Source organism: Talpa occidentalis, unplaced genomic scaffold, assembly GCF_014898055.3.
Source record: "Talpa occidentalis isolate TD23 unplaced genomic scaffold, MPIMG_talOcc4v2.1 talOcc4.8, whole genome shotgun sequence".
Lineage (NCBI taxonomy): Eukaryota > Metazoa > Chordata > Mammalia > Eulipotyphla > Talpidae > Talpa > Talpa occidentalis.
The window spans coordinates 5,953,230-5,980,095 of NW_023605194.1; the positions used below are offsets into that span (position 1 = coordinate 5,953,230).

The 26,866-nt window shown below is 51.6% G+C and overlaps 1 protein-coding gene across 12 annotated transcripts in view; it reads left to right on the forward strand.

The window, feature by feature from the left end:
- FGFR2 (fibroblast growth factor receptor 2) overlaps positions 1-26,866 on the forward strand; it is a 94,194-nt gene that overhangs the window by 56,993 nt on the left and 10,335 nt on the right. For 6 of the 12 annotated variants that reach the window (XM_054690563.1, XM_054690562.1, XM_054690564.1 and 3 more), the window contains 7 exons: positions 5,366-5,556; positions 6,507-6,654; positions 9,946-10,148; positions 16,628-16,779; positions 18,640-18,761; positions 20,929-21,039; positions 22,350-22,540. In XM_054690563.1, the coding sequence (XP_054546538.1) occupies positions 5,366-5,556; positions 6,507-6,654; positions 9,946-10,148; positions 16,628-16,779; positions 18,640-18,761; positions 20,929-21,039; positions 22,350-22,540 (1,118 nt within the window). Of the gene's footprint in view, positions 1-5,365; positions 5,557-6,506; positions 6,655-7,852; positions 7,998-9,945; positions 10,149-16,627; positions 16,780-18,639; positions 18,762-20,928; positions 21,040-22,349; positions 22,541-26,866 lie in introns of all 12 variants that reach the window. The other 6 variants (XM_037496836.2, XM_054690568.1, XM_037496841.2 and 3 more) reach the window with 3 other exon arrangements.

The window sequence follows — 26,866 nt, forward strand, 5'->3', positions numbered from 1 at the left end:
TTTGTTTGAGGGTTTGTTTCTTTTCCTCTGTTCCAGGACAGGCCTTTGTGAACCTAAGTGTGGCCGGACTTTGTTCTCACCAGTCTTCAGTGCTGGTTTAACACTTGCCAGGCATGGAGCTCAGAGTATCTTAAACACGGGGGGTGGAATTCCCACTGGGCCACCAGGTCATTGGCCCAGAAGTCCTACAGTGACACCCAGATCACAACATCTCAGACCTTCCTTAGGGAAGGACGTGGCCTCCCCCTGCATCGGTTCTCCCAACGCCCAGCTCCTCCAGCTCTTTGCTGCTCCTCCACCTCGCGGAGCAAGCACAACGGAGTGGGTGCTGTTCTGCTTCTAGCATTTCAGATGGTGCAGCCTCCTAAGTCACTGAGGGACTTCCATGCCGGGGGGCACTTTGGCTTACTCCAGATGCGCATGCTCCCTAAAGGGACAGGTCTGTAAGTTCCTGGAGGAAGCTGGACCCCAGTCCCATTCGTCACAACTTTTCAGATTCAGCTTCCCAGGCAGGAGGAAGATGAAGCTAAGTGTACGGTGGAGAAGGATCAGTAAGATGGGTCCCTGTCCAGAAAATTGCACCTGTTCATTATTTTAAAGTAATTCTGGGCACCCAGCTTTCCAGGCCACACATCTGCTCTGGAAGAGACCAGCCAGCACCCTGGTCCCGGGGCCTCAGGCCCTTCCTGCAAGCGTAGAGCTCTTTCTCATCCTCCAGCCCCATCTTCCTTTTTCTCCTGACATTTTTAGTTTCGACTTCTTTTGTGCCAGTCCTGGAGGCTGGAGGAAGAGGCTCAGGGCAGACAAAACTCAGAACCCAACTGGATTTAGCCTGTCTGGAGCGAGTGCGTCAGTCAGGATCTTGATGAGGCAATGAACTCGTTCTACTAATTGTAATTAGCGTGGGGTCTTTAGCAGGTTATTGGGCTCCTCAAACTTCAGAGGTCTTTGATCGTCCTCCCCCTAATAACTGTGCCTCGTGCTAACTGGTTTAGTGCGTTTTTATGCAACAAAAGCAACCGCCGCCTACACTTTAGGAAAAAAAAAAAAAAAAAAAAAATAAACAACAGGCTGGGCTTTAGAAAAAAGAATTCTCAGTTGTTTTCACTGTGCTCCAAATTGCAGAATGTTCTTCCCCTATTCAGCCCCTTGGAGTTGCTAAGAAACTGCCATTTTAGAGGAAGGGTAATTAAATTTTGATTTTAATTTAAAGACAGAGCAGGCCAGGCTCTCCCTGCTTCTTAAATGAATAGGCGGCTGAGAGCAGAGACCTGCTGTTTCCAGATCAATACTGAGCTCTCGGCGTGACTTGAGTCTCTGGCTGTTTTTGCTGCTCCAGAGAGCGGTGTTGAAATGGCTCTTGGTGGCCAGTGCAGGGTAACTTTTGGGGGAGAAAGAGGTTAGCAGACCAGAATGTGCTGGACAAATACCTGCTCTGGGTTTATTCATTTATAGATGTAATTTAAGGACCTGGTTTTCCTGATCCCTGGATGTTATGTTTACTGAGTCTGCAGATAGGAGGCCCTTCTAAAACCCTGTGGACATTTTTATAGCCTTTGCTATGTCAAGACAGAAGTTGTAGATACTTTGAGCTCACGTATTCTTACGTCAAGAGGAGGACTGGCAGGCTGTAAAGTTTGAACGGTCAGTTAATATAGATTTATTTTTTGTCACTCAGGTATTCTCCCCCATAATTACCTCTTAGAAGGATGCAGGCTCTTTCCCGCCTGCCTCCTAGCTGTTGAGTCAGGCTCTATTAAGAGAGACTCGTAGCATTGGATCCTCTGTTTTAGTAAAGTGGACTCATTTGCAGCACTTGACAGAAGGGAGCGGGGGAGAGAGAGCACGGGGGAGAGCATGCAGCTCTGAAGCTCTTCAGTCTGTGTTTACTACGGGTTTACTTGGTGGAGCCTCATTCCAGGGGTGCAGCCAACTGTCCCATCAGCGGTAGCCGCGCCCCTGGGAAGGTTTTCCACTCTGTGTTCATTTGGAATTCACACGGGAACCTCGGAGTCCCTGTATTAAAGAGGCTTGTTGTCTTTCGGGTCCGAGTATTGTTCATTTGCAACCTGCCACGCTCAGAATCTGTATCTTTTTTTTTTTTTAAGATTTATTTATTTATGCATACAAGAACTGGGGTACAGCCAGAGGTGTGGGGGGGGGGGTGAGAGGATTCACCAGAGACAGAGTGGGGAGCAGAACAGGCGGATCTACTGAAATGCACTGCTGAGGGGAGCAGCGGGCAAGACAGGAGAGGTCTGCTGCGCCATGTGGGTAGCTCCCTGGCCGGGGATAGAACTCGTGCTGCAGAGGCTGCAGACAGCTTCATAGGTTGCGTCTTAACCCCTTGCGCCACCAGGGAGACCCAGAATCTGTAGTCTTAAAAATGATAACAAGCACACTGTCTGGTTCTCCGTATCTCTCTCTCACTCTTGTAAGGAGAACAATCTGTGTTATGTAATGCCGGCCAGTTCAACATGCCATAAGAGAACCTTGCCTGAAACTGTAAATCCTTTCTGGTGGAGAAGATGTGAGGTTTGTTATCACAGAGAAGAGCAAGAGATGGGCCAGCTCTGGGCCTCACGCTCTCATCCACAGATAAGTCGTCCACTTGGTCTTTTTATATCAGCCCTCTGGGCCCTGTGGGGTTGTGGGCAGAGCACTGCAGCTGGTGGGGGGTCTCGGTTCCCTCCATCATGGCCCTGTTCCTGTGGCACTGGCCTCGGGCCGACTGGGCCTGGCCATGGAGGGTCCGCCCGGACCTTCGCCCGGCCTGCCCTCTGCACCCTGCTTCCACCCCAGTTTCTCAGAAGGCAGGCGGGTACCCCACCCCCTGACACCCCTTCCTTCTGACCACTGATCTGCGGGCCTGGCGGGTGGTCGAGAAGATGCTGGCGGCCGGGCCTGGCCCAGGCGGTTTCAGGCTTCGTTCTTTGACTTGTTTAAGGGCAGAGAATAAGGTTGCAAAGGAAATCAAAGCCTGATGTGGAGAAACGAAACATGAGGCCTACTGACTTTTTAAAAACATTTTAAATATCATTCTCTAAAGTTTCATTTTATACTGAAGGCAGCTGTAATAAGTTTTGGAAGACGGTGTAAGGTTTCGATTACAGAGCTATCCTGCTTGCAGTTTTTGTACCCAAAGTGAGAAAGGGCGGAGGCGGGGAGGGATGGGGTGGCTAAGAGGTTATTTGTATAAGGTGAGAAAATTTGAAAGGATGAATTCAGGACTGCGAGCGAGTAACGTTCGGTCTGTCGTAACGTGCAAATGCAATAACATTAAACCATGGCAAGGTGTGTGCACGCCTGTGAGGGAGAGAATAGCTGGGGAGCGATGGAACAACTTAATGACCAGCTCAGAAGCTCGTCGACCACAGCCTGCAGCCCTGCAGCGGGCCCTGCCAGCGCTCCCCCTGCGGAAGGCTGGCGCAGGCAGGGACGTGGAGGCTATGAAAGCCCTCGTTGTTCGCAGACTCCCTTCTTTGGTATCACATACACAATGTTTGCTTGTGAAACGATTTATTAGAAACAAGTATGTTTAAGAAAGAGGACTTGGGTTGAAATTCAGTTGATCTGGCTTATGACATTTAAGATTTTACAGTACCTTTTGTTTCTAAGAATAAATATTTAGGGTCGCTGCAAATATTTGTTTCAAACACACAAACACACATGCATGTGTGTGCAGAGCTGGAACGCCAGGCCAGGGAACGAACTGCCGCCTCACGCATCCACCCCTCTGCCTGTGCAGGGTGGATCAAGCCCGGTGGGCTTGAACCTGACCTCCTTCGCTGCCCACCTCACCAGAGGCTGGACGGTGAATCAGCCTGACATCTTGGATTTCTGCAGCTATTTGAGGGGAAAACCCCAACTTTGAGAAGTTCTGACCCCAAAACCATAAGTCATGACTTTAGGTTTTTTTTTTTGGATCAACCTATGTGGGTGACATTGGGCATCTTTGGGCCTCTGCAACCCTTATCTTTTTAATGTGAAAATGTAGGTGTTTGTGAAGGGATGGAAGTTTAAAGTTCTTGAAGACCAGCAACAGGCAGGTACAGTAAAACCGACCTGTGCCTGGTCTGGCCACCGCCCAGCACGTTCCACTAGCTGACCTTGTCACCTGAAAGGCCCTGTCCAGAAAGGCGAGGTAGCGGGCAGTCTCCAGTTGGCTGTTTCCAGCCCGTCGCGCACGGAACTCGGGGCCAGTGCACAGGTGCCCTTGGTGCCTGGGCTGGCTGGAGTTTCCTCATCCCCCTTGGCTGTGTTCTACGCTGGAGGTTAGAGACAGCAGTACCAAAGCTGGGGGTGGGTTTGGGGGGGCAGGCAGTCCTGTGCAGGTGTGCGGGATGGCGCAAACTAACAGGTGACTGGGAATGTGCAGCTCTTGACTGAGCCCCATTATCGGAAGGTTCCAGTCCGCTCGTGGTCAGCATGTCTTGGTGGACAGTCACGCTGCAGGCTGGTGGGTGGCTTGCTTCTCAAGGGTCCCCGTGTGTGGAAGCTCACATCCCTTGACCTGCTTGCCTTGATGGGATTTCTACGGAGACCACCCTGGAGAGGAGCCTTTCCAGAAGGCACACAAGAGGGGGCGTCCTTTGTTGAGAACTTGTCTGGAAGAGGCAGGAGGGCAGTGAGGATGGGAAGCCATGTTTAGCACCCCTCGGGGAGGGTCCTCTCAGATGGCCTGACACTGCCAGGATTCGGAAGCCGGCATCTTAGGGTTTCTTTTGGCGCCGTGCCTGGGCCTAGTGCATCCACCCCGGGCCAGCAGGGGCACCTCCTGTTTATCAGAGAGATGAGTGGACGCGTCAGGAATGAGTCAATGCAGTGAATTCCAGGGCGGAGAGATGAGTTCAGTTGTTCATTTGCTTGTCATGCCTTTGGGTTTTACTTTTAGTTTATTTTCATTTTAAAACAAGGGATGGAAATCTCCCTAGAGCATCTGAGAAGTGTAGCAGGGATGTAGTGGGTCGAGGCGCATTCTTTGTGTTAAGGCTTGTCTTGTCCCTACCCGTGGTCGAGGTGGGGGTTGATGCTCACCCCGCGGCACAGGTGGCGGCGCCCACTGCCCTGCCACTCGCTTTTTAGATTGTGAAAATCACATCTTCTCCCTTGTTCATGAGGTGGCCGCAGACATCTAATGATTTGAGATATAATGTTCTTTTCTCGGCTTACTAAATAAATGTTCTCTTCACAAGGGTCGCGCTCCTGCAGCCTGCTTTGAAGTCGTTTTTGTTACGCGCTGGCCCACGGTGTTATTTCAAAGGAGTCAGCCAGCAGACTCGAGGCCTTTTTGGCTTGAGTTCATGAGCCGCCTCCTGACAACACACCTCACGTATTCGTCTCTCCCTCCCTCTCCCTCCACCAGAGCGGTCACCTCACCGGCCCATCCTGCAGGCTGGTCTGCCCGCCAATGCCTCCACCGTGGTCGGCGGCGACGTGGAGTTTGTCTGCAAAGTTTACAGCGACGCCCAGCCCCACATCCAGTGGATCAAACACGTCGAAAAGAACGGCAGTAAATACGGACCCGACGGGCTGCCCTACCTCAAGGTCCTCAAGGTGAGACTTTCTGAGTCTGAAGGGGGCCCCGCTTGGGTTGTGCCACAGACCCCTTCACGTCCTGTTGAATCTGAGAGAAGGTGATTCTCTCTCTGGCCAGAGGAGAGTGTGAGGGACGAGGAGGCCTTCTGACTGCAGCGACCTTTCGGAAGGGGCAGGGGCGTAGTCCAGGGACCAGGGAAGCCGGCGGCGGCGTCTCCAGTGACTGACCGGCGCTTGGCCATGAGTTGGTCTTCCTTGCAGGGCCTGCAGAGCCCCCAGGACAGGCCAGAGGATGCTGCGGCTTCATACCCCTGGGCCCTCTGCCAGCGTTTATCGCGACACTGATGTTTTCTCTTAGTAGGGCGTTAGGGTCTGATTTTAGAAGCCACCTTGTCCAAACGATGTAGATTTTCCTTTTGAAAGAAAGCCTTTAACCTCTGAGATTCACTCACACGCAGTTCTGGACAATAAGGCTTTAGAAAACGTTGGCGCTAATGAAATGTTGAGCAAGGAAACGTTCTTTCTCCTTGTTTTTCTCATTTGAGTCCTTGCAAGTCCCCATTTAGCATCAGGCTCTTTATTTTTTACATCTGCCTTGCTCTTGAGGGCGGTGAGAGCCTCTTAGCCCCTGCCTCCCGCGTGGAGGGGCCCGTGAGGAGGCTGTTTTTCAGAGGAGCAACTTTCCAGTGGAACCGCAGGGAGCCAAGAAGGACCACGGAGCTGCAGAGATAACCAGCCACCCTTCTGCTGGTCTTCGTCCCTCTTCCCGCCGTCCACTGGGTCACTCCCTTATCCACCTGCTGACTTATTTTGTTCTTCCTAAATGCACAGCCCTCTCAAGCTGCTGTTAAGACATAATGGAGTTTTGTTTTTTTTTTGTTTTTTTGTATGGTGTTTTGGTGGCGGGACCCTCACAACATCATGTCCTTCTAGTTGGCCGTTACATTGTTCTCCTGTGTCTGTTCCAGCACTCGGGGATAAATAGCTCCAATGCCGAAGTGCTGGCTCTTTTCAATGTGACTGAGGCTGACGCTGGGGAGTATATATGTAAGGTCTCCAATTATATAGGGCAGGCCAACCAGTCGGCCTGGCTCACTGTCCTGCCAAAACAGCAAGGTAACAATGTTTTTGTTTTGTTCTTTTTTTTTTTTTTTTTTTTTTCCCCCAAAGAAGGCTGGATATTAGAAGCTGAAAAGACTTGGTGCTTTGGGAGACTGCAGGCAGCTTCTAGGTGACTGTGGCCTTGGTATATTCATCATGGTCTTTCTTTGGTGATGCAGCTGGCAGCGTGTCAGCGGCCATGGAAAAATGCCCACGTGTTCGAAGTGCTTGCTCTCATTTCCACTAAAGATGACCCTCTGCCCCCACCCAGTTTTTAAATTGCTCCTCCTGGTTGATCTCGTTTGGGCTACTCGGTTCCCCTCATGACTGCGCCTGAATGCCATTTAAACACACGCCCTGGATGCCTCCTTGTGGCATTGGCGATTCAGCAGGAATCAGACCTCCTGCAGATTTGGAGGGAAATAAATTAGCACAATGCAATGTGTCCCACAAAGCAGCTTTTCTTGGTCGTTTGGCACTTAGGAGATACTGACCTTGAATTACCCTCAGATCACCCTGAATTTGGGAGAGTGCATCTTCCTGTATGAATCCACCGCTGGATGCTTCCAAGCCATGGACTTTCCTAGTTTGTCCTGGCACAACTTCAAATGTTTCTATTAAAAAAAAAAAAGCCCAGGTTCTGCCCAGATCCTGCTTTGCCTCCATTTGCTTCCAGTGGAATGGCTGTCAAGAGGGCTGGCTAAGCAGGAATCAAAGCAACCAGAGCCTGGCCGAGGCCTCACAGCCCCGCTCCCTGGTCGGGTTCCCAGGCCAGGGGGGCCCGAGGTGTCCACACGGCCGAGGTGCAGTGTTTGCTTTTACCACCCAGCCGAGGAGACAGAACCCTCCTTTTCTCAAGGTGGGAGTCCAGCCAACAGGACCAGAACCCAACCCAATCACTTGGGGGCGTGCTCTTGAAAAACCACCCCAAACTCGAAAACAAAGCAAAGCCACGAGAACGGGTCTCTGTGGGCCGATTTTTCCATGTGTTTGATTGCATGCTTGTCTAGGTGGTGAAGCCGGTGTGGTGACGGGCCTGTGGAGGTGAGCTGCTGGTGTCGCTCCGTGTCGCTCGGGTGTGGGCTCTGTGGATGGGTGCAGGTGACGCTGCCGGCGGCCAGGAGCCCCCGCTGCCGTGCCCGGTGGTCCCGTGGCCCCTCCACGATCATTCCTGTGTCGTCTAGCCTTTTTTCTTGCTTCCCTTGTTTTCTAGGCTGCCGGTGTTAACACCACGGACAAAGAGATTGAGGTTCTCTATATTCGGAATGTAACTTTTGAGGATGCTGGGGAATATACGTGCTTGGCGGGTAATTCTATTGGGATCTCCTTTCACTCTGCATGGTTGACAGTTCTGCCAGGTATATACTGCTCTTTCTCTCTGTGGTTGTTTTTCCCTTTTCTTGGTTGATTGCTATAAAATTAACACAGCTTCTGTTCTCAGAAATGGCCCCCTTTTACCCCTGCATAAAGTTTAAAAAAAAGATCCTCAAAATTATCCCCTGGGAATGAGAAGTGGCTTTGGCAATTCACTTACAGCAAAATCCCATACTTACTTGGCTTTATGAAATGTCCCCCTTCAAACCCAAGGGGCTAGGATACTTTTTGAAAGCCATTGAGTCAACGTCCAAATTTGCCCATGCCATTTCTCTTAATTTAAAAATGCTTGTGAAATTCAAAGTGATGCCTTCCCATGTCAAATTCCATTTTGACATAACCCCACATACACGTTGATGACTTTTATTCCGCCCTGTGCTTTAGTGAGATGTAAATAGATGTTGAGGTACCCGGGGAGAAGCACCCCAAATGTAGGGCGTACAGAAGCAGTGTGTGACCTACCTTGGGAATCGGTGACTTGCTGCATGTTGCCGTAGAATGACTCTCTGCTTGATTTTACTGCAAAGCATGCTCCTGCCGTCTCGGGCTTGATGTGATTTCTGCTAACAGAAATCGACATCCTTGAAGCCTGTAGGCTCCACGTGGCTGCCGCCTGAACCTTTAACCGACATCTCTGTCCTCGCCTGACTTTCTCCATCATCTCTCTGCTGGTGCATCTACCTCATTGTCACTTCCTCTGTGAAACTGAATAGACTGTGGTTTGCCAGCTCATGATGTTGCACTCCAGTTATTAATTTCTTATTTTTAGAACAGTGCCTACCTGCATGCTTATTTTATATCTAGTAAATACAAATTGATTGTTTCATTTGTGCTGTGCTGCTGAGAGTTCTGACTCTCTTGCAAATATTTTTCTGATTAAAATGTGTAAGCTTTCAATAATACCATTGCATCCATTTTCCTTTGGTTGTAAATCTGCTCTGTGAATATTTGCTTTTGAAACAAGAAGATGCCTCTTACCTCGAGCTTGCTTTTACTTGCAGTTTTGTCTTTGCAAGTGCCCCATGGGCGCTTCTTAACCAGTTTGCCTGACAGTGCTAGCACATTAACTAAGAATACAGACTGAGAAAAGTAGTATGTGCAAGTCCACTGCTTGTAGAGTGACCACTGAGGACTCAGGAGGGAGCAGACTACTGGAAATTGATCTAAGAATATGCTTAATTACATGTAAACTCACATGTAGTACCATTTCTATTATAAAATTTGCAGTGACGTAGCAGTATAACCAGATGCCCCCAATTTTTACTGATTATTAAGAAATATTATGAACTTTATAGTATGGACATAATGATTCTATACTATAAGCAACTCAGTCTTTATATTAAATACATTTGTGTGTTTCATTGAATAATATGCTGGATTATATTAAGGCATTTGAAAAAAGCTTGGACCATCCCACTAGAGGACTAGGTATTTCACTTCCTATAGACTGTCTCATCTGGGGTAAATCACCCTGTGGCATCTTCCTTCAGAAGAGCCTACCCAAGTGAGACCTTTTAGAAACAAAACTGCTCCTAGTGAGAATTTCTCATTTGCTTTGCATTAGAGTCCCTCCCGGAAGATAGTCCTTTTTTGTGGGGACCCATTAATCTACTCTGTCCAGATGTCTGGCAGAATGTGGCCTTGAGACCTGCTCTCTCTACCTGGGTGGCAGCCCTCCTGCCACTGGATTGCAGTGGCCACCTGGGCCCTGCTGGGAAAGCTGGGAGCCCTGGGTGATTCACCTTCCTGTGGGTGAGGCTCCTGACACCATGGTCCACGCCATCCTGCAGCACTGAGTTATCTGGGAAGCCTGTCTTGCCTTGGGAATGGTCTAAAGTACTTTGGATTCCTTTAGTTGTGCCAGGATGCATCAGTTCTGTGTTCTAACTCTGTGGCGTGCTTATCTGTTCCTCCCTGTGGTCTGCAATCTAGCTCCCCCAAGAGAAAAGGAAATCACGGCCTCCCCAGACTACCTGGAGATAGCCATTTACTGCATAGGGGTCTTCTTAATCGCCTGCATGGTGGTGACTGTCATCCTGTGCCGCATGAAGGCCACGACCAAGAAGCCGGACTTCAGCAGCCAGCCGGCTGTGCACAAGCTGACCAAGCGCATCCCCCTGCGGAGACAGGTAACAGAAAGTAGATAAAGAGTTTGAAGAACTTTACTCCTCCCCAGCCCCAGCCAGCCTTGGGTCTCTTCCTCCGCTCCAACTCATCTGTCCTGTGCGCCGCCCTGTGTGAGTGGTTTGTGAGCAGAGGTGGCTCTCCCGTCCCTGTCTTGAGCTTGGGGGGTCCAGTCCCAGTGATTGCAGGGTCACCTGCAATCTCGCTTCAGGACATGCAGGCATATGAGGATCTGCAAACTGATCAGCAGGACCGACCAGACACGGGGAGGCAGTGTCTGGCGCATTTAGTGAGAACCAAGTGTGTGGTGGATTCAGAGCGCAGGCCACATTTATCCCTGTGATCTGATTTTTTTTCTGGAGACAGGCTTATGGTTCTAGCTCTTTGACTTATTTATTAAGTCGAGGTCAGAAACCTATGCCCTGCAGGTGACTCTGAATTACTACTTGACTCAAGCTGGCCCGTGATGTCATCCTAAACTGAACTTAGGCTCAGATTTCCTGATTTTTAAGTCGATTGTATAAATATGTTACGTCATTGTGAGTAGCTGACAGGGGTGGTTGAGGATTCACTGGGGGAATGATTTTTATATTGACTGGGTGATGATGGTTTTTAACTTGGTGCTTGGTCTTTGGTGGTCAATTTTTGCTTGAATGTACCTCCTGATAGGTTTAATTTTGCTTTGGGGAAATCAGGTGAGCTAGAGCTTACACCAAAGTCCTGCCTTTCACCAAAGCCCTGTAGAGCTGAGCGGGACAAGCAATGCCGTGGCCTCTGCCCCCTGCATGTAGGTGGTAGAGCAGGCAGGTGTGAGCACAGACTGTTCATCAAGTTTTTGGAACTCGGTTCTGATTGCAAGTCCCTGGTGATTCTGTAATGCACCTGTAGGATTCGGGGTAATCCCAGCCCTGTTTCTCAGGGACTTGAGCTGGTGCTGACATTCCTGGAGGAGGCATCAGGCAGGACCAGGAACCAGCTGTTCGGCAGCAGCTGCAGCAGGATCAGGCGCCCTTGGTCCAGCTGCAGACCCCAGGCTGAGTGGTCCTCGCTGACCCCTGTGAAGTCGCATCCTAGCTGGTCTTCCTGGAGGGGGTGCTGAGGATAGCATTTGGAGTGGGTGTCGAGGGCAGGGGAATGACTGAACTGTTAACAGTAAGGGGAAGAGGTTTCCATTTGTCAGTCCTGCCATCAAATTTGCTGTTGTTATTAAAACGACACCACTGTCATTCTCAGGACCCCAGCCCGCTTGGGCTTCAGGGACCTTCAGGGGCCTTGGCCACCCTCTCCCACCCTATCTGCCTCCACCAGCTCCCTCTGGGTCATTCTGCTGCCACCCCCTTAGAGCCTGGCCTTTGGGATTTGAAACAGGGAGTGGTGTTCCCAGCGCTATTATTTTTTGTCTAATAGGGAAAAATGCTACCTTCGGGAAGAATCCTGTCCTTTGGCATCTTTAGGCCATTGGGCCATAATTATTTCCTCCTCTTCTCTGCGACGGCTCCAGTGGCCTTCTTTCTAATACACACGCGGCAGATGCTCTGGAAACTGCCTTGACCAGCCCTCGCGTCTATTCCATCTGTCCACCTACTGGTCTTTCCTCGAGTCCTCCTCCTTGGCTGGTCGTGTGGCAGAAGAGAACATTCAGCCTCCTTTCTTCTCCCTCCTCCTCCATCCTCACTTTCTGAACGCTCGTCTCACCCAAGCTCCATGTCACACCTGGCCCGTCACCCTCCCGCTGGCTCCAGGATTGTTGGGGTTATGAGCGTGGCCTCCTGTTTCATGGGGTCAGCAGGGAGAGACATGGAGGCGGGTCCCCTGGAGAAGCCGTCTCTGGGAGAGGAGTTTATTTGGGGGCTGTCACTATCCCCGCAGCTCATCAATGTCAGGGAGGAATGTGCCTCTTCATGGAGACTCGCCGTAGCGGGGGCTCGGGTGGGGACGGAGATGCTTATCGGGGCGCGCATGAAAGAGGGTCATTGGACTGGAGCTGGAATGAAAAACCCTGCGAGGCCAGCAGAGATGTTGATGACAGAGGAAATGCCTCAGGGATGCCAGGCATGCCTTTACCTGGCGACAGGTGAGCTGGAACCAGATGTCTTGGGGATGGGTTGCTCCCAGGCATTTACGGGGCCACTTTTCCTGCTGTGCGGGCCCCACCCCCTTCCCAAGCGCTCCGGGTCTTGGGAATGGGTCGAATTTTACCTGCTGGGCCTGGACTCTTGCCCTCCCCTCCCCTCCCCCCCTTCACGCACCCCCAACGGCTTCCTGCTCAGCTGCATCCATCATGTTCTCTTTGCAGAACAAGGGTGTGTGTGTGTGTGTGTGTGTGTGTGTGTGTGTGTGTGTGTGTGTTCATTCTATCCCATTGTGAGTTTTTCCTTCTTGGCATCTGCTAGTCTGTACTGGACTTACTGGCATAAGACAGACATTTCAGTTTATGGTATTTTGTGTCAAAACTGTTTTGCTCTAGGACCAAAGAAGAAATGAAAGTTTTTGAGACTGTGCTTTTTTTTTTTTTAAAGATTTATTTATTTATACAAGAACTGGGGTATAGGCCAGATGCGCAGGAGGGTGAGAGGATTCACCAGAGACAGAGCAGGGAACAGAACAGGCAGACTGACGAAATACACTGCTGAGGGGAGCAGCAGGTGAGACAGGAGAGGTCTGCCGCGCCATGTGAAATTCTCGCCCACTGGTCGGGATCAAACCCGCGCTGCAGAGACTGTGAACAGCTTCACAGTGCAGCCCTCAACCACCTGCATCACCAGGGAGGCCCGAGACTGTGCTTTTGATGCTTGGAGAAAGCGATGGCTTTTCGGCGTGGGTAACCAGGTGGCCATGGAGTCCGTGTGTCCCACATGCTGGGCGGGGGTTGGGAAACTCCTGCCAGGTGCCTGCTCACCTGCTCTTCTGCTGGCACCCAGCTCTCTTGCAGGTCTGTGGGGCCACTGGGGGCAGCCAGTCATGGCCCTGGTGAGGTGACCTCTGCCCACCCATGGCTCCCAGAGGGCTTCACTTTCTGTGTTCTGCACATGGCAACTGGGTGGCGGGGAGAGCTCCCCTGGAAAGTGAGGATGTTGGTTTAGGGCAGGGGTATTGCTGGGTTTGCTGAGCCAGGTTTTCTCTATGGAGCCAGAAGCTTCCACAGGGCAGGGTGGAGACGTAAGTGTCTCCTTTGCAGGTAAGCGCGTCTCCCAGTAGGAGGGACACACACAGCGTGGAGCTCACACTGTCCCACACCAGGTGCCTCTTGGAAGGGGCTCGGGCATGTTTCTCAGGCTGCAGTTCCACCTTCTCTGTTGCTGGTACAGGTAGATTGGACACTAGGAGAAAACCAAGAGCAATTGAGGACATCTTGATAACAGTATCTTTGAAGCAAATGACATGTTCCGGGGATGTTGTGATGAGGATAAAGCAGGGTTCATGCCAGTTTGGGTGCTGTGGATAGTGGGCATTAAATACCAAATTCAGGAAGGTAGGTTCGCTTCTGGCAGCTCATGTACTCCCTTGCACCTCAACATATGATCTCAGAATAGTCTCTGGTTTCGGACTCACGAAGACTCGCTGGCCCCAGCAGGCACCTGGGTGAGCACAGGGGCCATGGGGAGCGTGGCTGGACTCTGCCTCGCCACGTGCACCTGCCTCCTCTGGCCCCCGCTTGGCTGGTGTAGGGGCAGGAATGGACACAGTGCAGGTTTTCTAGGATCCAGCAGACCAGGTAAAGGAGGAGTCAGAGTCCTCAGTGGTTTTGCAGGTTTTTATTGGGATTAGGAGTACTGTGGGGCTGAGGAGCTGGGAGGCTGGCAGGCCTCCCAGCCCCCAGCAGGTCTTCACTCTACGGGCTCTCTGGCCTTCTCTCTCGGCTTTTGCTTCGGCTTCTGCTGGCGCCCCCGTGACGCCGGCCTTAAAAGCCCAGTCTTAGCCCAGGTGAATCCCATCTACCTATGCCCACACCCTACTCCAGGTGCCCGCCATCAGGCATGCATTCAGGACCGCAAGATCCATCGTCTATCCTGATGGCGGGAGGGCAGAAAAGTCTGACATTTTCTTTACCCTACAGCTGGTCTCTCCTCTCAGCCTCCGAAGGACATGCCTGTTCGCCTGGCCTCTGACCCTGGTTGTGGCTGATGTAATCTGAGGACCAGCCCTGCTGGGTCCGTGGCCTGGGCTCTGACGGACTTGTTCATGGTGTCTGGGGAGGTTTGGGGTGGAGCCTCACCCAGTTACCTGAATGTTGTTGTGAAGGGAGAAATGGATCCATTTCCAGAAACGCCTGTGCCTGAAGATCAGCCACTCAGCCGGAGGCGCTTGTAAGGCCCCAGGAAGCAGAGCGCACGGCTTGCAGGAAAACTAGCAACTCTGGGCCTGGTGTTATGGTTCGGGGCTGGGGTTCACAGCCGGGGCCCAGAGGGCTCCTCTAACTGGCTGTTGGAGCAGTCTCGGGCGTAAACACACAAATAATCCTCACGCCTGCCCGCGGCCTCTCTGCTCCTGCCACTCCTTTCTCTGGGGGGGTCCCTCTAGCTGTTCCCTTTAATCTAGTCTAAAGAGATAACACTGCTTCTTGGTGGCCCTTGAAAAAGAAAAGAAAAAACCACTTCCTTGCTTAATCTCCCACATGGGCTGTGGAAACCCACAGAAAGCACATTCAGTTAAAAGATTGATTTATGGCACGTGGTGAAGAGATTCCAGAAAGTGAGGAAGCTGAAATGGTTGCCTGCCAGGAGTTGGGGGAAGACAGTGTCTCCAAGTGTTAGCGTTTATTGTTTATAAATAACCCAATGATCACTCTCCATGGAATCTTTTTAAATTACATGAAAAAGAGATTCTGGAAATGAAGAAAAAGAGCTGGAAAGGGGAGCTTAGGATTTTGTGCAGAAAACAAGGGCTTGAATTAGTAAAAGAATGCATGGGTGAGGGGCGGGGATTGCCTGAGGGGCACAATGAGGGGGGCTCTGGTGAAATCCCAGCTTCTATGGAGGGGTCGGGACAAAGGCCTGTGCCAAGGCCCGGCAGCAGGTTAGCTGTGGAGTGAAAGGGAGTGAAGAGAAAGCCAGTCCTGCGTTACAGCCCCAGCGGGGATTTTAAAAGCATAGTAAAAATGCATGGAGGTAGAATTAAGATATGCCTCAGCAGACAGTGATCCAATTCTATCGTTTCTTATACTTTGGGCATTTTCTTACCTTTCTTCCCCACTGTGTTTTTTATAAAAGCATTTTCCAGATTTGTACATGGACCCAAAACCTCTCTACTTCACCTGAACTAAATTTCCATCAGTGACCAGAAATTAGAAATTGTATAGGGGATTTAAAATTTGTAATAATAATGACAGTAGCATTTGAAAAGCATTCACATTAAAACCTTGTGGGACACTGTTTGGGGAAAAGGTGTGTATGTGTTTATGGACGTGAACTTTTGCCATGGTTTATGGATGCAGATTCCTTTTGGGTCATAGGTTAGTGGCTGAGCAGCTAACCCCAGGCTGCATGTTAGGTTTCTCTGCTCTTAAACGGTTTGCCACTACAGTTTCCTTATGTGCCCACTTTCCTCCCGTCCTGGGACAGGCTCAGGATGTGGGGGAGCTCAGCAGCCCGGACCCTCAGAAATGGCTGTCGAGTAGGCGTGTTTTCCATCATAGGAACCAGAGGAGGGAAGACGATGATTTTAGAAATAACTGTTTTGTCAGACGTGAACTAAAGTGGGTGTGGACTAAAGTGGGCAGGTGAAGCTCTGCTTGGTGCTGGGTGGAGGTGGGGGAGGAGCTTCCCTGGGACTGTGAGTGCAGATGTGCTTTTTAACCCTTGATTGTTTGCCTCGTGTCTTCAATTATCTAGTTACTGAAACTGAAGTTGGCAAGAGGCAGTTGATTTTCCCCCATGGTCTAGGCTCCCAGGAGTCCCCAAAGGACTTGGGGGGGGGGCGCCAAGAATGGTCCCTGGGCCTGGGTCTCAGGTAAACCCAGTGAAAGCACTGGGAGCTACTGGAATCCTAGAGCCAGTTCTTGAGCTACTCTGCTTTATAAGAGATGGAGGAAATACTGAGGCGCGGATTTTTCCGCAAGTTTTAATGGAGCCCCACGAGTGCAGCGTTGGTTTGGGAGCTGAGCTGGTGACGGGATGCTCCACTCTCTCCAGATCAATAAGGGGTAGGCAGAAAAGCGAGAGTGAGTGTCTGGGTCTGTCTGTCCTTCAGCGACTGACTGACTTGAGGAATTAGGACAGAAAGAAGACTTAATCAGGTGCTGTCTACAAGTGTTGGAAAACGGGTCTTCAGAACATATAATTTGGATGAAAATCAGTACCGCATAGACAGGAGTGCAAAGGAGTTGGAACGTACTTGGTTTTGGCCCTAGATTCGTTCCCATGCCTTCGGCCAGCCCCACCCGTTCCTCTTACCAGTTGACCAGTTGACCACCTGGCTGGGCTCCGGGTGGCCTCGGGCCTTCGCAGGGGAGCCAGAATTACATCTCCGTGTCTTTGCATTTTGTATCCAGGTTTCTGCTGAGTCCAGCTCCTCCATGAACTCCAACACCCCCCTGGTGAGGATAACAACACGCCTCTCCTCAACAGCAGACACCCCCATGCTGGCTGGGGTCTCTGAGTACGAACTGCCAGAAGACCCAAAGTGGGAGTTCCCGAGAGATAAGTGAGTATTTCTACAGGGCATGTGCCCGAGTGGGGACACCGGTCACTTGGGGCTGTTGGCTTGAAATTTTCTTCCTATGACTCTGAACCTCAAAGGTTTTGCTCTGACAATGTCAACGGGAGTGAGATGATGTCACTGGCTTGTGGATGACGGCCCTGTTTGTCTTGACGTTTGGGGTGTCTTCTGGAGTGTGTGTCAGAGAAAGAAATGTTTAATTACTAATAGAAAGATCTCATGTGCACATTTGGAAATACAGAGATAAGCTTTCCCAGGGACTGGAGGTAGGAGCTCTATTTGGAAGGAGGGGGCTTACCGACACGTGTCATTTTGACTCACACAGCTCCACACCAGTTGTTACCCAGCAGCCAGTGAATGTGCCCCATGAACTGGGACCGAGTGACTGTCCGGGTATCCTGTCAGTGTTAACAGACGTAACAATCAGATTATTTGTGTAGCGTTGAGAAAAGACCATTCATTCATTCCTTTTATTGAACATGTCCCGGGGAGGTGCAGAGAAAACATAAAGAATGATTTCTTTGCCTGTAGAAAGTGGAGAGAGAAAGGAGTTGTTTCTCTTGAATCTCCCAGCCCCCGGTTTGCTTAGGCATGTAGGTGGGTTCCTGTGCAAGTCCTGTCGTGCACAGGGCTGAGCGGGGAACTGCCATCATATTTTAAGGAGCTACAGCTCTTGGTTCAGTGCCTGAGCTGCTGCCACCTGTGGCGCTGAAGTCAACAGTGGATTCTGTATGTGCCGAACTGGTCGCTCCCATGGGGGGACCCTGAGTGTGGAAAATCTGAGTGCTGAGCGTTTCAAAACAGTGTGTAGCACCGATGTAGGTGGGGCAGATTTCCGTGAATGAGGGCTATTTAGAAGTAGTTTATTAGATCGGAGGCCGAAGTTACACAAAGAAAGCCTTGTTAGGCTTGGAGTAGCAGGGCGATTGGACATAAATTAGCCATTTTTCCAATGCAAATGTTTACTTTCTGCCAAGATATTAAATTTAATTTTAGTTCAGAGGAGAGACAGAATGACCTCAGCCTACGCAAAATGACCTCAGTATACGCTGCCCTCGGCCTTTAGGTTGAGCGTTCGCAAACCATTGTGTACTTGCCATAAACACTGAGGGCAGCTGAGGGCAGCTCAATATTGTGCTGTGTTGTGCTTGAGTGAAAAACTCACATTCGTAAGTGCTTCGAAGAGTTCTCCATTCTGGGGCTTCTGGAATGCCCAGGGACGTAGATGGCTACTCGTGTGGGGACATTAAAGGCTTCCGAGCTCAGGAATTGAGTTTGTTGTGTTTACTGTGGATTTCTTCATTATTAATTCGGGGTCATAGGGATTTCTAGACTGTTATGTTAAAAAAAAGCTACTCTCCCCAACTTCTAAAAATTTCTTTAGCAAAAAACTAGAGATTCCTTGAAACGTGTTTAAGGTTCGTCACTTGTGACCATGAAATCCCTTGGTATTTGACTCATAGGGGTTTTAGAGACATCACAGACAAAAAACTAAGAATAACTTTTCTGTCTTTCCTTGAGACATTGTAAATGACAAATCCTTGACTGACTGGAGATCAAAATCTTCTCCTGATAGCACCGAGGCGATCTGACCACCTCACCACCTAGGATGCCTTCCTAGAAAAGAAACTGAGGCTGCAAGAGCTGTTCTGCCAGCAATTGTCATGCCCTAAAACGTCACCGAAACACGCTCCAGTGCGTGTGGACCCCAGGTCTCATTAGTTCCATATGATAAATGCTCCATGCTTTCGCAAGCCGCTGAAAGATTTTTATATTTAGTTCTGGAATTTCCCTCCCTCCACCCTCACCAGATGCTGGGCACTAATCCCCTATTTATGCTTTTAGGCTGACGCTGGGCAAACCCCTGGGGGAAGGTTGCTTTGGGCAAGTGGTCATGGCTGAAGCGGTGGGAATCGACAAAGAGAAGCCCAAGGAGGCCGTCACTGTGGCCGTGAAGATGCTGAAAGGTGATGGGGAGGGGCGGCAGGTGGGGGAGGGGCGGCACAGCTTATCAAGAATGTGCCTTTTGTGGCTTGTCAGCTCTATCGCTGCCGCCGGGGTCAGAGAGCACATAGCTGACCCAGGGGTCGAGAAGTTTTCAGTATAAATCAGCATCTTGGACAGACTATTTATCTTGAGCTGTGTGCACTTAGGAAAAAGAAAAGCCGGTTTTGTTAGAAAGTAGCTGTCCCCTAAATTGTGTTATTTTTCAATCCTTGTAGATGACCGGGATTCTTTCTCCTGTATTTGTGCTGAGAAGGTCTCAGCTCCCAAATAATTAATTTGGGCGGGTGTTGGTGCATCAGATGGAGGACCCCAACTTTAACTTGCAAAGAGGAGACTTGGATGAAGCTGGGGTGGAGGGTGCTGGGGGAGAGGGGACCACGCCGTCTCGCTCTTGAGAGGCACACAGCAGAAATCACACTGTCCCGAGGGCTCTTTCGGGAAAAGCAGCGAGCAGTGTGGGTGCTGGTGCAGGTGCGGAGCCTTCCGGGACGTAGAATCGGTTCCCCGAGAGGGAGACCAAGCTGCGTCTGGGGGAGGCTGCCCCTTCTGCAGGAGCCTCAGCCCCACTGCCTGCCTCCGGCCAGCGAGCTTGAGGGTCTTTCCACCAGGCGCTTCCCTGGCAGGGTCCCCGTTGCGGGAGGAGTGACAGGGAACAGTCACGCTGTGAATCTATCCTGGGGACCCCAGGAAGCACACCCCCAGCCGAGTGTCCCCCGGTGTCCAGGAAGAGTCTGTTCTTGGCACTTGGGGTGCCTGCTGCGTCGGGGGTGTACTGAGAGTCAGGGTTTCTTTCTTGTGTGGGTTCCCATGGGACAGTCTTCATGTCCCTGCCCAAGGGAAACTGCGGGCTGGAAATAGAAGAAAAAATGCTGACTTTTTGTTTTTTCTAAGCTGCTGCGTAGAGGGGCTCTTCAGGAAAGGCCAGGCCGTGAAGCTGCTTCCCACCCACAGGGAGCCTCCTGGCTCACGACCTGCCTTGAGTGCCCAGACCCCGCAGGGCGGCAGGTGTGGGGTGGCCTAGGCAGCCCCTGGCTGGGGACCAAGGTCCCCTGTGGGGAAGGCCCAGGCTTCCCATCTCTTTTCAGTGCTCATTTTTTGAGGGTACAGGGCCCAGAGATACCCAGGATGTTGCAGGAGGGAGCCGTGGCAGCTGAGTTTCTGGCTGCACCCCGGCTGGCCTTCCCTGTAGGATGGGTAAGGTCCTAAGCCCCAGATCCTTGGGACACATCCTTTATGCAGCCAGTGTGTGCCTTGTTGCTGGAGAACACCCTAAGTGGGTGAGCACGGGGCACCCTCCCCTCTCCATGGCAGAGCCCAGACCTCCAGGCATGCCAGTGTGGGTCTCACACTCGGTCCCGGTCTCTCTGCCTCTCGGGCTGCTCAAAAACTCTTTGCAGCATGACTCTCGTCTCTGCCCTTGTTTCCTTGTGTTAGTAAGTCCAGATCTGTCCATGCTGAATTTGCCACAATGGGGCATGTGAGTTGTGCTGCTTTCTAGAAGCTGTGAGCCCAGGGACGCAGGACCTAGGTCAGTCTTGCTTGACTTGACAGAGCAGAGGCTTGTAACACTTGCCCTTTTTTGGGTGGGGCTGTCACAGTCCCCTTTGAGAAGCCCCTAGGAGGTATGGAAGCCCCCGTCTCCGCCCCACTGCTCAGAATGTGCGTGCCTGCGATGTGAGTGCACAGGTGCAGGGCGCTGTGCACCTCCTCCGAATGCTCTCAGGGTACTGGGTCTGGGAAGTGCCTCTACCGGCCTTCACCTGTCCTTAAGTCCTTACAGTTGCTTTCAGGCACCAGGGAGTTGGAGCACCATAGATATGCCAGAGGATGGAATTATTTCACAAGAGAGTCAGCCCCCCCAAATCTAAGGGGTTTGTTGGAAAAGAAGTGGCCTTTGCGTCAGAGGCCCATGTTCCAGACTCCGCTTTTGACCCCACTGACCCCAAATTAGTGCTTTAACTTGGAGCCAGGCAGCTCCCACCTGGCCTTTGCCTCCTTCCCAATAAAATAAGGGGGATTGCTTGGAAATCCTGTTCAGAAAATTTTCAGGCTATTTGGACTCTGCTCACACCTGCCAATAGCGATGGGTTAGAGGAAAATGATCTGCAATTTGCCTGATGTTTGTAGATGACGCCACGGAGAAAGACCTGTCAGATCTAGTGTCCGAGATGGAGATGATGAAGATGATTGGAAAACACAAAAATATCATCAACCTCCTTGGAGCCTGTACTCAGGATGGTGAGTCAGGGCAAATGCTTTCACCCCAATACTCGGAGGTGCAGTGCTGGCTTCATTCTGGGTCTTGCTTCCAGGGCAACTCAGGGTGTTTAAAGTTCTCCCTAAAATCCCTTAGAATGGTGTTCCTGACCATGAACACAGGGGCTTGGTGACCATTCCTGGGGGGCCGGAGAGTGGTGGGTGGGCATTGGCTGGCTGACTTTGGGTGGGAGGGCCTATGGCTGTTTAGGGCATAACCTGGACGGGTTTGGAGAAGGTGGCCACCTTACGTTATTGTTTGTAGTTGCTAAGAGATGTCTCAAAACAAGAGTCTCTGTTCTGCTTGACAATTCTCCCCTTAAAATGGACATTCTGGAAGCTGTCTTGCTGTGGGCAACAGATGGCTAGATTCCCAAGACTATCTTAAAAGGAAGAGTGTGTATAAAGGGACATGTTATCTCCCTTGGGCTGGGAGAGACTTGGCTTCTGTCACTGAAGAGCTCACCTTTGCAGGTCTATCTGGGGTAATAAAATTGAAGCAACTAGTCTTTACCCTAGAGGGGTTTCTCTTTAGAGCTGTGCCAGGAGTCAGAAGACTTTTCTGTAAAGGGTGATTATAAATACTTTCAGTTTTGTCCACCTGCTGTTGTGGTGAGAAGTGGCTGTGTGCCGGGTACTAGCCGGACTTGGCTGTGGACCTTCGCTTCCCATGCTATGTTCTGCAGCATGGAAAAGTGATGGCATGTGGGCATAAGGACATAGATGCAGAAATGCCCATTGTGTGTTCCGTGCTGTGTCCCAGACCTGGACGCTACCTATAAGAAAATGACTAAATAAAATATGGTGCGTGTAAAGGACAGAATATATGTCACTGTTAAAAGAAATGATCTAAATTTATTTTTATCAGCCTAATTAGGTTCTGTAAGGATCATGTATGTGGAAAATGTTGTAGGGCTCTACCTTTATTATTCATGCATGTGATTAAAAAGAATTTATTGCTTCTTGGTGTGTGTATGCATGTGAAATCATAAAATGAACTGGAAGGAGTCCATTTCTGATTGCTTTCCAAGAGGCCCCGGGTGAGAGACTGGAATGATCGGGAAGGATGCTCACAGCACCTTTGTTTATTTCTGAAAGACTTTTTGAGATGGCCTTCTCCAAGTGTCTGTTATCATTTGGGGGAAAAAAGAAGGCAGGTGCTCTGCTTTTGCATTTGCTTTTCTATATGTCTAAAAAAATAAAGCCCTGGGTTGTCATAACTGAAACCTCTTTGCTGAGCACCCCGGAGGGTCCTGGCCTCAGCCTCAGGAGCGCCCCTTCTCCATCCACAGGGCCTCTCTACGTCATCGTTGAGTACGCCTCCAAAGGTAACCTCCGTGAGTACCTGCGAGCCCGGAGGCCTCCTGGCATGGAGTATTCCTACGACATCAACCGTGTTCCTGAGGAGCAGATGACCTTCAAGGACTTGGTGTCGTGTACCTACCAGCTGGCCAGAGGCATGGAGTACCTGGCTTCCCAGAAAGTGAGTCCTGTGCCTTCTCCATGGGGTGGATTCTAGTGCAGAATGTCTTTGAAGAAAGCAGGCCATGCGGATGGGCTCATTTGCTAGGTCAAGCCCTTGCCTGTCTTAGGCAACCTGGAAAATACTGCATTATTCACGTTAGGATTTCCTCAGCTCTTTAAAGGCCTAAGCAGAGCCTACAGAAACATAGAGAAGGCATGTTTCTCTGTCACAGCTGGTTGTGCCCTCCTGGGATTTAGCTCCGGGAACAGCTGGTGGGGGAGTCCTGCCTGTAATTCTGGCGATTGTTTTGGCTTTTTTGTTTTGTGGTTATTGGGTTTTGGGACATAGACTTTGGGTGTTGTGTTTGATCTTGAGTTTGCAATGGCCGAAATATTCTAAGAGTAAAGATAACACAGGGATATTTTAACAACCTTGAGTCCTGGATATGCTCTGGGTTTATTTGGTTGCATTTCATGGGGTGAACCCCTGTGGTTAGAGTTGGCAGGGCCCCCCAGGTGACACTCCCGCGGGCCATGCATGCCACTTGCCGCAAACTAGAAACATCTGCGTCATTGTGGAAGTGGTTCGACAGGTGTCCAGAGGTGCTCCGGGGCATTTTGGATGACCCGAGACACCCTTTCTTAGCCCACACCTGGGGAACAGGAGGTGCCAGACTAACTACCCCCTTGGGCAGAGGTGGTGGCACATGGCGAGACATCAGGAATTTCTCGGGCCCCAGAGAGGTGAGAGCTCAGTGGGCATGGCCCTGGGCCGTGGCCCTGGGGCGTGGGCCTGGGGCATGGGCCTGGGGCGCAGGGCAGCCGGCAGGTGAGCCCACCTGCATGCGCGGCAGACGGGTGCTCCTCAGCTGCCTGCTGTCTGTGGCCACACAGGCTCATGCCAGGATGACCACATTACTGTTCTTTTGTTTGGTTCCGTTTTTTATTTTCACGAGAGTCCAGAGTCTGCTTTCTTCAGATTTTTTTCTGGCGAAAGTTCCAGTATAGAGATTTTAGGAAACTCACAGAGTTGAGGTCTGCGATTGTGTGGCGTGCCCATGTACACGGTGCGGGAGGGTGGTGCCAGCTGAAAGCCTCTGGCTCGAGGTGACAGTTAGATCCGGAAAGGGGGACATTTGTCAAGACATCAAAATGTCAATGTCCTGAAATACAAAAACACTGGGGAGAATGTTCCAGGCGAGAGGCCCCCTAAGGGAGGTGCGAACAGCACACCTGTGTGTGCTCGTGGACTGGGTCCCACTGGGGGAAGGCGGGGAGAGGGGAGGGGCAGCTTGTCTGAAGGACACTTATGAGCACATGAAATTTGAGAGTGAACCTTTTTAGCTAATAGGATTGTGTCGGTGTTAAACTGGGGGGGTGGGCGAGTGGTGGTGTGTCAAGATAGGAGGTATGGATGTGCCCACACAGTTAGAGTGGAGGGTAGTGGGCCTGCAACTGTGAAAAGTGTCGTGTGGTTTTGTGTGAGTGTGTGTGACGTGGGTGTATTGTGTATATGTCTTGTTCCTGCTGGCTAGCGTGTGTTTAGTGTGTGGCGCGTGTGTGTATGTGTGGTGGTATGTATGTGCGTGTGTATGGTACGTGTGTGTAGTGTGTGTGCGCGTGCCTGGGGCGGTTGGGTGTGGATCGAAGGAAAAGTAAGTCATCCTCAGCAAATCTGGCAAACATGTGTCTCCATTGTCCTACTTCAGCTTTTCTGCAGCTTTGAAATATCCCTAAAAAAATCACCGGGGGTGGCGTGTCTGCAGCTCCCTGCGGGACCCTCTGGTCTTGCTCACTTTACATCCCCGTGTGGGAGAAGGGAAGGTATTTTGGACTCAACAGGGCGCTGCTCCTGGCAGGAAGGCTGGCCATTGTATTCATCCCTTCATGAAGATTCCTGAGTCTTCCTGGTATGGCTGCCTGGCGGCCTGGGTCAGGCGCCTCGTGAAGTGATGGAACACACAGGCCTTGACCTTGCGGTGCTGGGCCCGTGGGTGAGAGCAGGAGAGATCAGCAATGAACCTGGCGGCAAACATTAGTAAGAAGCTGAGAAGTCTGCAGACAGGGTGGGGTGAAGAAGAGCCTGCACTTGGGGAGGGAGGGAGGGGTTGGGCCGGGAAGGTCATGGGGTGAGTGCTTGCTCAGAGGGTCCGACGTGTGGGATGTGGCTGCAGGCAGGTGGCCCTGCTCATTCAGGGGCCCAGACCCAGGCAGGCACCCGGACTGGGGGGCCACTGAGGGACAATCGCGCCAGCTTGGGCTGTAGAGCTCGCTTTCACAGGGCTGGGAACACGAGTCCTGCGGAACAGTTTGTGGGTTGGATTCAGGCTGTTGCAGGCGCTGGAGAAGCCTATTGATTTTGGAGCTACTTTGCCATCAGGATCGTCCATGAACTGATCCTCTCTGGGGAAGGAGAGAAAGGCTTCGAGAATGACTTCTGGATTCCCAGCTTGAGAAATCGCTCAGCCTGTGCAGAGGAGGAAGCCTTGGCGAGGCAGGGGGCTGGTGGGGTGGGTTTTGGTGGAAAACCCAAGGCACACTGAGAACCTGCCTGGGAGGCCTCGCCAGACGGAAGCTCAGCGCTGAGGGCGCAGCAGCGGAGGGCGTGGCTCAGGCCCTGGGCATGGACGGGGTGTTGGGCATCGGGGGTGAGCGGAGAGGCTGAGAAGAGGGTCAGGGACGCTGGAGTCCAATCCTGGAAGTGCTCCAATCTAGAGATTGGACGCCAGGGAGATGCCCCCCGGGGAGATGCTCCCAGGACACAGGCCCGGATGGGGTGGAGTCCCCGGTGCGCAGTGGTCAGGTGTGTGTCCTCGTGCTCAGAAGGAGGCGGGAACAGTGGGCTGCGCTCCCCTTGCACCCTGGGCACGAGGGCCCCGAGGCCTTGCCTGTGTGCAGCCGTGTGTGGTGCGGAGGGAGAGAGCAAAGAGCCACAGGAGCTTCTTAAAACGGGGCAGGAAAACACAGTTTGGAGCAGCAGGCTGGGAGCAGCTCCATTACTGGTGTGATCAGGGTAGTTGTTGTTATTACTGATCACGACTGCGTTTTGGAGCTGCCAGGCAGGGGCAAGCATTGTGCCCAGTGTCACATGTGACCTCAGACCAACTCGGGCGCCCTGGGAGGGCCCCTTGATGGAGCAGGATGCTGAGGAGTGTCGCTGGGAGGTCACCCAACCCTCACCCCGGCCAGACCGGGTGTGTCCAAGTCACTGTCCCCCTTCCCAGATGGGCACTGGGAGGTTCCCAGGGTGAAGGGGCTGATTCCCGACCCACCTCTCAGCTCTCCACCCACCCACTGCCCTGCCGGCTCCCTGTTCCCCACCTCTCTGCTCCCACAGTAGTCCCTGCCTCGCTCCACGCTCAGGTAATTGCTGCTTCTCTCTGTTCTCAAGGAAGCCTTCCCCCTCTGCGCTCTTGGGTAGCCCCTCCCTCTCTCTGGGAAGGGGAAGGTCTCCGCACCGGCTCCCCCTGCTCCCCACTGCAGGGCTGATTCTTTGCTATTATCTGTAGACGAGCCGGGGGTGGAAGGAGCAGTCATGTCCTGAAGGCTTTGCAGGTTCCAAAGTCCCGGCTGATGACCTCCTGTAATTAAGGACCCAGATCAGTTTTGGTGAAGATCTTAAAAATGATCTTGTTGGGAAGAACCAGTTCCCCTGAACAGAGGGCCTGTTCCTGAGGGTGGAGAGCGAAGCAGCAGGCGAGCCCAAATCCTGGCCTTCCCCCCCACCCCGCAGTGGGCAGTGATGAGCATATTGGAGACCACTCTGGAAGGAAGAGCGAGGGGGACTGGTGAGCTCGTTGGGTGGAATTTTGTGCTTTTTTTTTTTTAAGATGCATTTATTTATGCATCTAAGAACTGGGGTACAGCCCAGAGGTGCTGGGAGGGGGGAGTGGAATCTTGAATTCAGCTCAGGAAGCATTCGCTGGGTCAGGCTCCAGGCAGAGCCCAGCGTGCAGTGTCCTCAGGCCCTGCTCAGGTGTGTGGGGGAGGCAGTGAAGAAAGAAACTCGGTGGCACATGCAGGGGTGTAATCAGCTAATGGGGTACTGGAGCCGAGCACAAATATGAAAGCCTTGCTATTTTTAGTTCAAAGCACACTCATTTTTCTACCAACTCCCCAAACCAGTTATACCTCCAAGATGTTCAAACCTGCACAGGTTTTTCTTTTCAAAGCAAGCCTCAACTTTCCCATCTGTGAACGGGTTTAATAGCAGCCGTATCATGGCTTGCCTTGGGATTTAGTGTGATCAGTCATGCAGAGGCACCAGCATGCACCTGGAACTTGGGGTGCTAGTCGTCCTCCCTGAGCAAGCCACTGACCTCCCCCAAAAATCAAAGACAGAAAA